This window comes from Pipistrellus hanaki, assembly GCF_964339955.1.
Source record: "Pipistrellus hanaki genome assembly, chromosome: 7".
Lineage (NCBI taxonomy): Eukaryota > Metazoa > Chordata > Mammalia > Chiroptera > Vespertilionidae > Pipistrellus > Pipistrellus hanaki.
In genome coordinates, this window is record NC_140509.1 from 75,356,162 (window position 1) to 75,368,824 (window position 12,663).

General features: G+C 36.6%; 1 protein-coding gene across 14 annotated transcripts in view; it reads left to right on the forward strand.

The window, feature by feature from the left end:
- The window catches only part of TRDN (triadin), a 241,099-nt gene that overhangs the window by 26,598 nt on the left and 201,838 nt on the right, over nt 1–12,663 (forward strand). For all 14 annotated transcript variants that reach the window (XR_014795499.1, XR_014795500.1, XM_084889625.1 and 11 more), the window contains exon 2: nt 9,606–9,815. Coding sequence is in view for 12 of the 14 variants with exons in the window: in XM_084889625.1 (XP_084745751.1) it covers nt 9,606–9,815 (210 nt within the window). In the remaining 2 variants the exon portion in view is untranslated. The remainder of the gene's footprint in view (nt 1–9,605; nt 9,816–12,663) is intronic.

Consider the following 12,663-nt stretch of genomic DNA (forward strand, 5'->3'; position numbering starts at 1 on the left):
TACCATGTAAGCCTAAAGCAATATAATCATGATCATTTTGGAGTCTAGGATAGTAACAATTACAATTTTCTTTTGAAAACTGCCTTCAACTTTTTTTTAATGATCTGATTCTTCTTCTGATATGTGGAATCTTTTACAAGAGACATATTTAATCAGAACTCAGACGTGGAAAAGAATTGATGATATCTTTAAAGAACCTCCTCTAATATCGAACCAAAGAGTTTAACATACAAATTTGAATATTTAATGTATTCCCCTTTTGTTTCAAATGAAAAAGGAAAGTGATTTTTAATGCAAGAAAAATGATTCCTAAAACGTTTCTCATTTTTCTTCTAAGACAGGAATAGATATTGGGTGGCGAACATCTTACAGAGTGTAACCATAGAGCTATGTTACTCAAGGGAAGGCTGCTTAGTAGTCTCTAAAAACACATGCTTTAGGACAACCGCGATTTTATAAAGCTTATTTTACAGAATCTGCTGTGGCTTGGTGATGCTAATGCAGTTGTAATGCTTGAATAAGCTTAATCAAATAAAGCTTATGAAAATGCTCACTCCATAGAAATAGCTGTTCTGAGCAATCTAAATGTCAGAAACGTGGGCCCATCAATGGTAAGATCCTATTCATAGACGCTCTTTGAAATGATAGGGGATTTCACTGTTCCCTGTAATACTGACCATCCCAACTCCTAGAGACGACCCTGTGCCGCCTCTGAGGGACTTGGCTCCTATCTCCCTGTCTGTAGCAGGAACATCAAAGTTGAGTTCACCTCCCAATAAATGCCAAGTAGTAAAAGTCTTTTTCTCTGGACAATTACAGTTCTGATACTGAACATTTAAAAAAAAAAAAAAAAAAGCAAAGATATAAACAAAAAAGATATGATGAGCAAGCTTTTCTCATCTAGCCCCTTCACTAGGCAATTTTTACTGGGCAGAAGAGCAGTCATTTTATTGAGTATTCTGGAGATGAAAGAATATACTCAACACCTCAAGGAGTGAGGAATAAGTGGAAAATCAGTTCCTTTTATTAGTTGCCAATGAGTGGCATCTTTCTCACATAAAATGTAAGGCCACCTGTAGGTCTAGTTAGATAAACAATTCAGAGAATGAAAATGTTAGCAACTAAGCAATACACAATACTTTGAAAACTCTCATAATGAGTAGACTACAGAAAACTGTTCTCTTCAACTCCTCATTTGATATCAAAGAGGAATAGAATACTCCCTGGCGCTGTTGATGTGTGCTGCTTTCTCAGCTGTTTCTAAAACTCTCTGAGCTCCTTCGAAAGAAAGATTTGTATAAAGTATTATTTGTGTTTACCTAATTGCTTGCATTTTTAAAATGTGGGCATGGATTCCTTAAAGTTCTTTTCTGAAATGCTAAAAGAGCTTCATGCTCATTTAAAAGTCCTTTAAAAGGTACAGGAAGCTGTCCTTTTCTGTATAGGATAAATGATTTTTATAAACCCCACAGGAAATCTTCTCTCTCTCCCTGCATTTCTGGCTGCATTTTCTTCATGCAATGTATGTATTCTCTTCCTGGGATATGTGAACTCAATTTAGAAAGATGAAGCTTTGTTCTATACTATTTTGATCTGTTTCAAACAAATAGCTTAATGAAGATTTTGGTTGGTTCAAGTTAAACAAAATATAACAATGTCCTATTACAATGGTTTCCAATTCTGAATACTTATTTTTTCCTTACTAAAATGCTTAAATATTTTACTTTATTAGATATAAAACATTAATGGATCTGTTTCAATCCAGTGATGACAATAACATTAATTCTGGAGTAACTATATAAAGTGTCAATTCATATCACTAATAATTAAAGGAGCACAAAAATAGAATATTTCATTGTAATTTTATTTCAAACGTCCCTGGAATATTCAATAAAATTAGTCCTCTGTTACTTCTTTACAGTTAGGCACTCTCAAACTTCCTTGTTCATGTCCATGTACATTTGAAAAATATTAAATATTTGAATCACCACAGTTTTCCCAACAAATGAGTGGAAATTTCCTTATAAAAAGAAAATGCAGAGCTAGTTTTCTCTATACTAAAACATATTTTAAAACTAGGTTGATTTGTAGAACATTTACCCAAAAAGTTATCCAGAGAGCAAATTAAAATAAAAAAAAAATTAGGTTTTAGTTCCTGCATTTTCTTAAATTTCCTGGAAGTTGCCAATGGCAATGTGAGAAACCCATCATTTTATAAGTAGAAATTTAATCAGATGCTTTACATGAAGTCCTTATTATTGCTGAATCCATTTACATGAAAATGTAGGTATATGTTGTGTGTGTTTTTGGGGGGTGGACTCTCATGCTTTCTTAATGAAAATAAAGTAGAAACTATATTGATACCACAATAATAGGATTATGACTCCTTGTGGGGTAAAGAAGCAGGAGATGATTAATTCTTAAGGAAGAAAGTGAAAAAAAAACCCATTAGAATCAACAAATCATGGAAATCTAATGATATTGAAGTAATCAGTGTAGTATTATTTCCCCAAAAGAAATAACATGTCATTACTCAAGTCTTTTCTATTTCAGTGGTTTGTGAATCAGTGTCAATGGGAAATTTAGTAGGAGGACCACTGGGGCTAGGTGAAAGATTTCATGCCGGCATATTTGGTCCAGACAAAAATGTATCAACCCATACAAAAATACTAGAAAACTAATTTTCAAAGATACTAAAAATAGTTCATGAATCCTATGTCTGTCCTATATGTATTATATTTGCTAGGAAGCAGAATCTAACTTCTATTTGCCTGAATCTGAATCTTCATAGACGTTGAGAGGTTTTCTGTAGATTCCATCTCCAAACTTCAATGTAACAAAAATCAGACAGACCCTAAAGTGGCTTATTTTCTTGCATGAGTCTTCCTGGGTTCATGCCGTGAGCATGGATAATTTTCCTTAAAAAAAAAAAATTGAATCTGTCAAAATCAGTGTCACAGAAGAGTCATCTCATGGGTCTTGTTGATTAATGTCCTTCCATAAACTATATGTACTAAAAAGGGACCATGGTCATGGTTTACATGAATTTTTTTTAACATGAAAGATATAACTGTATTAACAGTTGTGATTTTTCAGTTTAATACATTCATATTGTTTTGAACCCTTTTAAAATAATCCAATATAAATATGCATTCTATGAATAGAACTATGTCCTCCCAATTTCATATGTTAAAACCCTAATTCCAATTGTGATAGTATTTGTGAAATAGGAACTTTGGGAGATAATTAAGTTTAAATGAGGTCATGAAGGTAAACTGAGATGCAGGAAGCTTGCTAGTTTTCTGTCTCTTTGCCATGTGTGGACACAATGAGAAGGTAACCATCTGCAATTGAGAGAGTCCTTACCAGAATCCAGCATGCTGGCACTCTGACGTGAGACTTCCAGCCTCCAGAATTATGAAGAAATAAATGTCTGTCATCGGAGACCCCTAGCCGGTGGTATATTATTATGGCAGGTCCAGTAGACTAAGACAATGCACCATCACGCATTTGTAAGTTTATTGTCAGCACTCTTATCCATCTATACATTTACTCAGTCTAATCTGGTTGTAGAAACCTCTCCTAGTCAGAGATTTTTTTAAACGTTTAGAGATTAAACAACCTAAATAACATCTGAGATGCTAGTTCTAACTGTTTCATTAGAAATAAATGTCTCAGCTAAATTATTGACATTATTTAGCAAATATATGCTTTTTTTTTCAGTCAAGAGATTGCATATCTTTTTCTCTTCCCTACTCTGTTGTGGCCTTATTTTGACCAGTTAAACTTCCCACTACTTATAGTTGTACTTGAACAGATATGCTTTTACATCAGTAACATAGCTCTCATCTCAACATTTTCTCATGTCAGAAAAATATACTTTTTCTTACATTTCATTTTTCTCTCTGGATAAATGTTACTAGGTAGACCCTTCTATATGCAGAAATATTTAGGTCATTCAACACAACACTTTGTGAAAAAAAATTGATTTCTTTTAATAAAACTTAGGAGTTTTTCACATTATAATATACAATAAGTGTTTCTTTGGCTTCAGCGTGTAAAATAAGTGTTTATTTTGCTAAATGCTATCAAAGAATAGATGACTTGCTTCCAACATGGAACATTATTGAAAACCAAACAAAGGGCTGCATGAAAGTCAGAATCATTTTATCAGTACCATTGTATTATCAAAAAATGTTACGGGTAAGAACAATAGTGTTCATTTAAAAAAGAATCGCAGGGAAGGTGGGGGGAGGGTGGGTTGGGAGATAATAACCAAAGACATTGTATTCATATATGTATAGCCCATGGACACAGACAATAGGGTGCTGAAGGCCTGGAGTGAGGAGGGAGGGAGTCAATAGGAGGGCAAAAGAGGACATATGTAATACTTTAAACAATAAAGAATTATCAAAATCAAAATTAAAAATTAAAATATCAAGTAAATAGCATTATGAAGTTGACATTTGAGGTGATTTTTGAAAGAGGAGTTGGCTTGTAACAATGGAGTTTTAATAAAACTATCTTTATAATAGAGAAAAAAAATCATCAGAAATACGTGCCCAGTTTAGATTGGTAAAGCAATACATCTTACTTGTAATACGTTAGAAATTCAATACATTTTCTTTCAAAAATTAATTCTACTGTCCTCGATTATGCACTCATGATTGCTTTTGAGCCTTAAATGCATTTGCTATTTGTTGGAAAACTGGTATCTAAATGGGGAATAGCTACTTAGTGGAGAATGAGTTCAAAATGTCTGGGAAACTGGGCTTACAGGCACAAATACAAGAAAGGACATCCACTGCTTTGCAGTGAGGACTATTGGAGAGTGAGCTAGCAGTCAGAGGGACCACTGCCCAGAGAGGGAGACCTGCCTCTCATTCACCCCAGCAAGAGCAAGTTCTTCCTCGTAACAGCACCTCAATGTTGGCAACTCACCATGCCTACCCCAAACAGCTTTCATGTAGAACCATGTCAATGCAGCCACTAAAGAAACAAGAGTGAGATTTGAGCCAGGACCAGTTGGCTCAGTGGATAGAGCGTTGGCCTGTGGACTAAAAGGTCCCAGGTTCGATTCCAGGCAAGGGCATGTACCTTGGTTGCGGGCACATCTCCAGTAGGGGGTGTGCAAGAGGCAGCTGATCGATGATTCTCTCTCATCGAGTTTCTAGCTCTCTATCCCTCTCTCTTCCTCTCTGTGAAAAATCAATAAAATATATTTTTTTTAAAAAAGTGAGATTTGATATTTTCTTTCTAAAATGAAAATAATTTTCAAAAGAAGCTGTATATTTTAATCATTCTGGCCGATTACTCCTTATGATACAACAGATGAAGTAAAATAATTATTTTCCTTCTGTGCAGGAGCAAGAGGGTCACTCAGAACTTTTGATGGCTGGTAATGCAAGTACAGCCAAATCAAAGCAGTTGATGTACTCTCATATAATTGGAAAGTCCAGAAATAAACTTGACTAAACACAGCTGGTTCCATGGACCTATCCAGCGATATCTGGACCCTGCTGCTTTCTGTGCTGCAGCACACTATCCAGCTGGTGGGCTAGAGGGGCCCTGGAGGACCCCACCAGCTTAGCGACCCTTGTAGAAAGAGAGTGTCCTCCAATACTTCCGCAAAAAACGTGGTGGTCTCGGATTTTCCTGGACTTCATTGTCATAGACAAGAGGGAGTGATGTGAGTGATTTGGTATAAACACTCATTCCTGTGGCTGGGGGTTAGGGCAGTATTTTCATTTTCTAGTCTCATCACTAGATAACAAAATAAAACACATACTGGAAGAGTGCAGGGAGTGGGTGGACAGAGAAAGGAGTGCTAAATAATCTATATATTTAAAAGCCCAGTGACCAGAATGGTGGAATGACCAGAATGACCAGAATGACTGGTGGCTATGACATGCACTGTAGCAGCCAACTGGCCTGATCTGAGCCCTGATCATTTCCCCCACTCCCTCCTACTTCCCCACCCCACCCCCTAGCTAGCCAAGCTCCTGATTGGCCCCAACACCCTGATTGGGGGCAGGGCCAAATGGCCAACTGACCACAGTTCCTCTTCCCCTGCTGCTGGCCCAGCTTGATGGGCCCAATTGGGGCAGGCCGGCCGGACCCCACCCATTTATGAATTTATGCACTGGGCCTTTAGTGCACAAAATCACTCTATAACTCTTCCCCTCAGCAGGTGGGGTAGGTGTCCAAATCATTCTATGAAATATTACAATGATCACATCCCACAGAATCGGGAAGAAAAGATGACAATTTAGAGCTTTTATTAAAATTGGCAAGAGACCAGTTTCTGCTTTGAGACAAAGCACTTTTTACCTTGAAAGTGAGTAGTGTTTTGGTTGTTCTGTTTTGCTTTTATGTGCCTCGAATCAGTATTTTTCTAAAAATTACTCTAGGTTATTTTCACATTCTATCTATCTATCTATCTATCTCTCATCTATCTATAGAATATGTAGGATTATTTATTTTTATAAATTACTATGGTATTCCTTGCTCCTCGAAATCTGTTTTTATTCAGTTTATATACACTTGTAGAAAAAACAATTTAATTGTAACAAATATATGTACATGATATGTACACATTCTGCAAGAACTAGGATGATCAAATACATAAGTTAAAAGATAGATTTTTTTTTTTTTACTTTTCAACTACATTTGCCAAAAGATCTTTGAAATAGTTTCTCCAACATTTTTATTTTACACACACATTTTTGGCATACTTTAAAAAGATATCAAATATTATTCTCACTTATAATTGGGAATTAGATTCTTAACACAGTTTTAAAGTACAATATAATTTTATAATCTCTCCTTTGTTCTCTAATTGTTGGAGAGAAAAAATATACTGGTTAAGTGTTCCAGAAACCACATCACCTAGTGAAACACACACTTCAGAATTAATGCTTTTGTGCAGTGAGGATAGAGTACTTTATTTATACCATTCCAGAACATAAGTGTTCTCCTTGAACATCCTGGAAGACATTGTGTTGCCAGTATCCCATAGGAATGATAATGGGCAAATGCACTTGGTGTTTCCTCCTCTGATTAACAAGGCATGATGAGGTTAAGTGGCTTCTTCCAGGAGGCATATGATTTATTCTTCCAGGCATAAGGGGACTGTGAAGCTGGTCTTTGGAACCACTGCGCGAGCCCTCCACTGTCCTTTATGGATGGAGTCATGAGGCCTTGCAGGCAGATCCCCACTTCTTTTGAAGCTGATTCTGGCTTCCTGGCAATCAAAATTATTTGTATAAAATGCAAAGCAATGGGATTAAAAAGCAAGGATGGAAAGTACCGTTACATAGCCTAGCTGCTCTACTCCTGTTCGGAGACACCAACTTTCAAGAAGCGAGGTCCATGTCAAATTGCTCAGTAGTAGTATTTACCTCCTGTGTATTTCCCGCCAAATCTATAACTAGCTCTTGTCATCTTCAAAGGGCTTCTCAAACATTAAGTAATCTCAGATTGCACACTGTTCTTTGCATTTATCTTGACCAGCTGTCAGAGAAGACAGTGTATGTCTCCTCGATTTTATTCCTCTTGGCTCTGTGGCTTCTGTAGTAAATTTGAATGGAACATGAAAAGCACAACTTCGTGTGTTTTCATAACAAAGGCAACACATATTTTCTTTAAGCAAGACAACTTTCACAGTGCTTGTGGTGTTGCATTTGATACTCAAAATATACTTTTGTAACCTTTGAGCATTCATTCATTCCTAAGTAGAAATTATGAGGATGTGAAGACAAAGAAGATATAAAAAATAAAAAAATAATTTACCATATTATTTTAATTTATTCAAAATATTGTAACAGTTGTTTTGGCAGGATTATAAGGTAAATTAAAATTTGAAATTCATATACATATGTATAAATATATACTATGTAAATTTTTTCTGATTTTTGAAAATGTGACAAGGATTCAGCTCATTTCTATCAAATCTCTGTAAAATTTATTCTTTCAGTTTGAAGATACCAAGCAGGTATCATATTGTGTGCAGAAAGACTCTCAAATGCATAGTGCACTGAAGTGAATCTGAAGTGCAAAATCAGTTCTCCCAGTGTTCTCCATACAGAGGTAGTAGGAGGCCTTCCAGAAGTTAAAAAACTGGAGATTAGTTAGCAACATATCAACTTTCAGGTGGGCCTCTCTTAAACACTTATAATTCACTTATTCTCTTGCAAATCACTATCGCAAAGGTTTGATTCACTTGCAGCCCCACTTGGGTCTTAAATCACATTTCAAAGCACTCCTATCATTCATCCATTTTCAGAGCTGCCATTAGAAGTGATGGGAATTTGGCACAAAAATCAATGAGAGGATATGATATGAGTGCTTTCTAATTTTTCCTTCTTGGAGCCCCATCTCCAGTATGGTCTGTGAAATCTGTTTTCAAAGGTATTTTTCCATCCTGCTGTCACTTCAACCAAATTGAGTTCATGAACTTGGGATATATGTTCACATAGTTTTTCAGGAAAGAAAGGAGTTTCATTGTCGCGATTGCAAATTTTCACCTAAAGTCATTATAAAATCTTAAATAATTTTAATACTGATGTTCCACATCAGCCTTTTAATATTTTAAAAACATGGACTTAGATTTATCATTTTATCTAAAAACTAGTAGTCCTGTACATGAATCCGTGTGCCAATAGCTCTCTGGGGGCCTGGCGACTCTGCACCTGCTGCCCAGAGGCCCATCCACAGCCAGAGGTAGAATGCTGCCTGCTCTCAGTGGCCACTCCCCCGCAACCCCCAGGACTAGGGGACTCTGGTGGGGCTGAGAAGACTGGGCGCCATCAACTTATGGCTATGGACTGATGGTTAATTTGCATATTGCTTTTTTATTAGATAGGATAGTTGTATTGCTTGTTCCTGGGTGGGGAGATTATAAAGGATTGGCTACTTATTTACCTACTTATCTATTTTTTATATTTTTAAAAATTTTTCTCACAAACATATGGACTCTTGAAAGCAGGAATAAAAAGGTTACTATATTTAAGATTTTCCCACAATGTTCTCTTAGATTTCCGGTGCCCCTTTGCAAATAAAAATGAATGGCCTCAATAAAAGGGTCAGGTAGGCAGTTAAACCAGGGTATCTAGAAGGAATTTCATCCATTTAAGCTATTTTATTACAGATTTTGTTTCTCTCCCGGAGGAGATGCTTTTGCTTGGATTCAGAAATGGCATAGGAGCCTAAATAAAGAAAAAGGGTTTTAAAAAGCAGCTTGACTAAAAAAAGCCCATTGCTCACAATGTAGTGGTGTTGGAGGTGATAAGGAAAAAGCAAAAATGAATTCAAGGTGATGGTAAGGTCTGTGACCTTGGTGGCAGGATTTATGGAACTTGGGAGACAAGGCATGCCGATTCTAAGGGCATATGGGTTTCAGGCAGGAAGGTGAATGCCAAGGAAGAGGTGATGTGACAGTGGGCAGCGAGGTATGGTCCTGCCACTAAAGAGGTGTGTTCTGCTAGAGAAAATGGTATAAACCACTTACATATACTGTAATTGAGTAGCCTATGTTGTTGTTTTTGGTTACTAACATTTGATGAGAATTTTTAAATTGTAATTCTCCTTTCTGAATGCTTGCTTAGGAAATGCATCCACCACTACAACTGTCATCGACAACAAGAATGGATCCGTGCCCAAGTCCCCTGGAAAAGTACTGAAGAGGACAGTCACGGAAGACATAGTGACCACCTTCAGCTCCCCGGCAGCCTGGCTGCTGGTCATTGCTCTGATCGTCACCTGGTCAGCTGTGGCCGTTGTGATGTTTGATTTAGTGGATTACAAAAACTTTTCAGGTAAGATCATGAAATTTTGCTTTTTAACGAATGGAAACAATGTCCTCACCAGTTCTGGCTTTGTTTCTCTTCACCCCATCTTAATGTGATAAATAAAGCACCCCACAAAAATGTGCTTTTAGGTCACCAAAGTATAATTTATTTATTTTTTCCTTCTATTTTCCTTTGACTGGTGTACTCATTGATTACAAATTAAATAATTTTTCTTATTTGTAGAGCTGAACAAAGGCTGAATATTACAATCTCATGAATATAATGATTTAAAAGGTTGGGTGTGCCGACACTGGTTTGGCTCAGTGGTAGAGCGTCGGTCTGTGGACTGAAAGGTACCAGGTTCGATTCCGGTCAAGGGCATGTACCCGAGTTGTGGGCACATCCCCAGTAGGGGTGTACAAGAGGCAACTGGTCGATGTTTCTCTCTCATCGACATTTCTAGCTCTCTATATCTCTCCCTTCCTCTCTGTAAAAAATCAATAAAATATATTTTTAAAAAAAGGTTGGGTGTGCTTAGTTTTGGAACTAGAACTTTATCAACCATTAATAAAAGATAGCTAGTGGATTTTACAGTAGGTAATATAAAACAAAATGAAGAGCTTTTGTTGATTTTAGAGAGAGAAGAAGGGAGAGGTATAGAGAGATAGTAACACGTATGGGAGAGAAATATCAATTGTTGCCTCCTGCACTACCCCCCTCACTGGGGATAGAGCCCACAATCTGGGCATATACACTGACCAGGAATCAAACCACAAACCTCTTAGCTCATGGGTTGACCACTGAACAACAGCTGGGCAAAAATGAAAAGCTTTTGGAGAAATGGAAAAGAGTGTAAAGTATTTTTAAGCCTCCCCTTCCACCATGGGGCTTCAAGCTTCCTTTTCAGACATACTCTTTGCTCCTGCCATCCTATTTTGAGTTCTTAAAAATAAAGTGTTAAAAGGGTTTTCCCAGAATGGCTTATAATGAGATATTATATCTTGAATGTCCATGTGTTTTGCAGTAAGATAGAAAAAATACAAGTAAAGATAAATTTTCATTATGACAATTCAATCTCTGAGTATATCATTCATCTCTTTGTTAAAAGTCTTTTATATTTTTTAAATTTTATTATTTTCTCATTGATACACTATATTGACAGTGCATTCCTTGATGAAGGAATGACTCAGGCATTCGATAAATAATCAATAAATAAGTGAATGAGTTTTTGCTTATCACTTTTTACCACAAGGAAAAACATTTCATTAATCTATTAGAGTACTTCTTCATATTTGTACTGTCCATCCTCATCCCCATTTTCCCTTCCTTAGTAGTAGATGAATCAGTAGGACTCAGAAGCCATAATCTCTGTAAGTTGCATTCTATATCTTCAAAGACCCTCTATTTTTCGTTATAGTCTTTTATGCATTAAACAATTACTTATTAAGAATTTACTATATGTGCCAGAAAATGGCTGTAAAAGAAATACAAATATACATTTGCAAAGTTGTAAAATCCTGTCATTTGGGTTTATTGGTGTGGAGGTGTGACTGAGATGACCCTGCCCACCTGCAATATTGGTAGCTGGACTAAAGTGAGCATCAGCTAACAGCTAGAGATATGTCCCTGCGGTCAACCTGAGCAAAAAGGCTATTCACCCAGAGCCATGAACCCCTGCTCTAAGTGGGCTGTAATTTTGTTATATTGTGGAATGTAAACTCTTGAAAGAATACACACTGAAACTGCCCATAATATAAAATTCTGGCCTAGAATTTTAAATGAAAAACAATTAATTACATTACTCTAGAAGATTTTACGTCCCTTGAGCCTATATTGACTGCAACATTTCATCTTTTCTTTCCTTTCTTAAGCTTTCATTCATTTAAATTTTAGAACCAAATATGATCATAAAATATAGTTCTTTAATGCTTACAATACACGTTAAGAACTGCGTGTGAATCTAATATTTGTAAAGTTAATAATTTAAAAGTGTTATTACAGAAATTTCTGTTGAATGCAATTTGTTCTTAATTACATAGAATGAGCAGCTACTTATTAGTCTTCCAGGTTACATTACTTAACTGAAAAAACACACTGTAATCCACAGTAGAAGTCCCTTGGACCACTGCAATTAGGTGCTATGGATAATGCCTATGTGATTGGCATTTCATGTGATAGAGAAAAAACAGCCTCTGTATTACTGCGACTTCATTTCTTCTTTTAAGAAGTGTTTGTTAAGCACATCTCCTATCTGAGATCCCCCCTCCAGCTTTCTATATTTATTAATGACCTAACCCACTATCCATTCCCTGTAAAAAGAAACCTGGACGTCATCTCTTAAATCTGCATGGCATCCGATTAGTCAGCATGCTCCATGGCAGCTCCTCCATGCTCATTTTCTCCCTTCTCCTTTTCCACACTTCAGACCTCGGTTCTCTTTTCGGGGTGTTTATGCAGTTTCTTCTTGTCTCCTTCATCCAGTCTCTCCCCTTTAACATTGCTCCAAAGGTATCTGCATAACACAAGTTTCATCAACTATTTCCTATTGCCTACGTGCAAGTTCCTTGCCATGATATTGACTAAGTCCTTGGCTTAGTTCTTCATTTTCTTTCTGTGCTTCAGCTCATGCATCTTATTTTCCAATCATATCACTACTTTTTCTAGAAAAATGTTCTCTCACTGCTCAGTGTCTCTGTTTATACTGTTCCTCTCTCCCAGGCCCGCTGAGACAGCTGAAAGTGTGTTAAAATAGTTAAGAATGTGAACCCTGGTGTTGGATTTCCCTGGTATTAAATCCAGACCTTACCACTTTTCTAGCTGTGGGATACTGGAAAAGTCTCTCAGCCTCACTCTGTCTCAGTTTCATCACCTATAA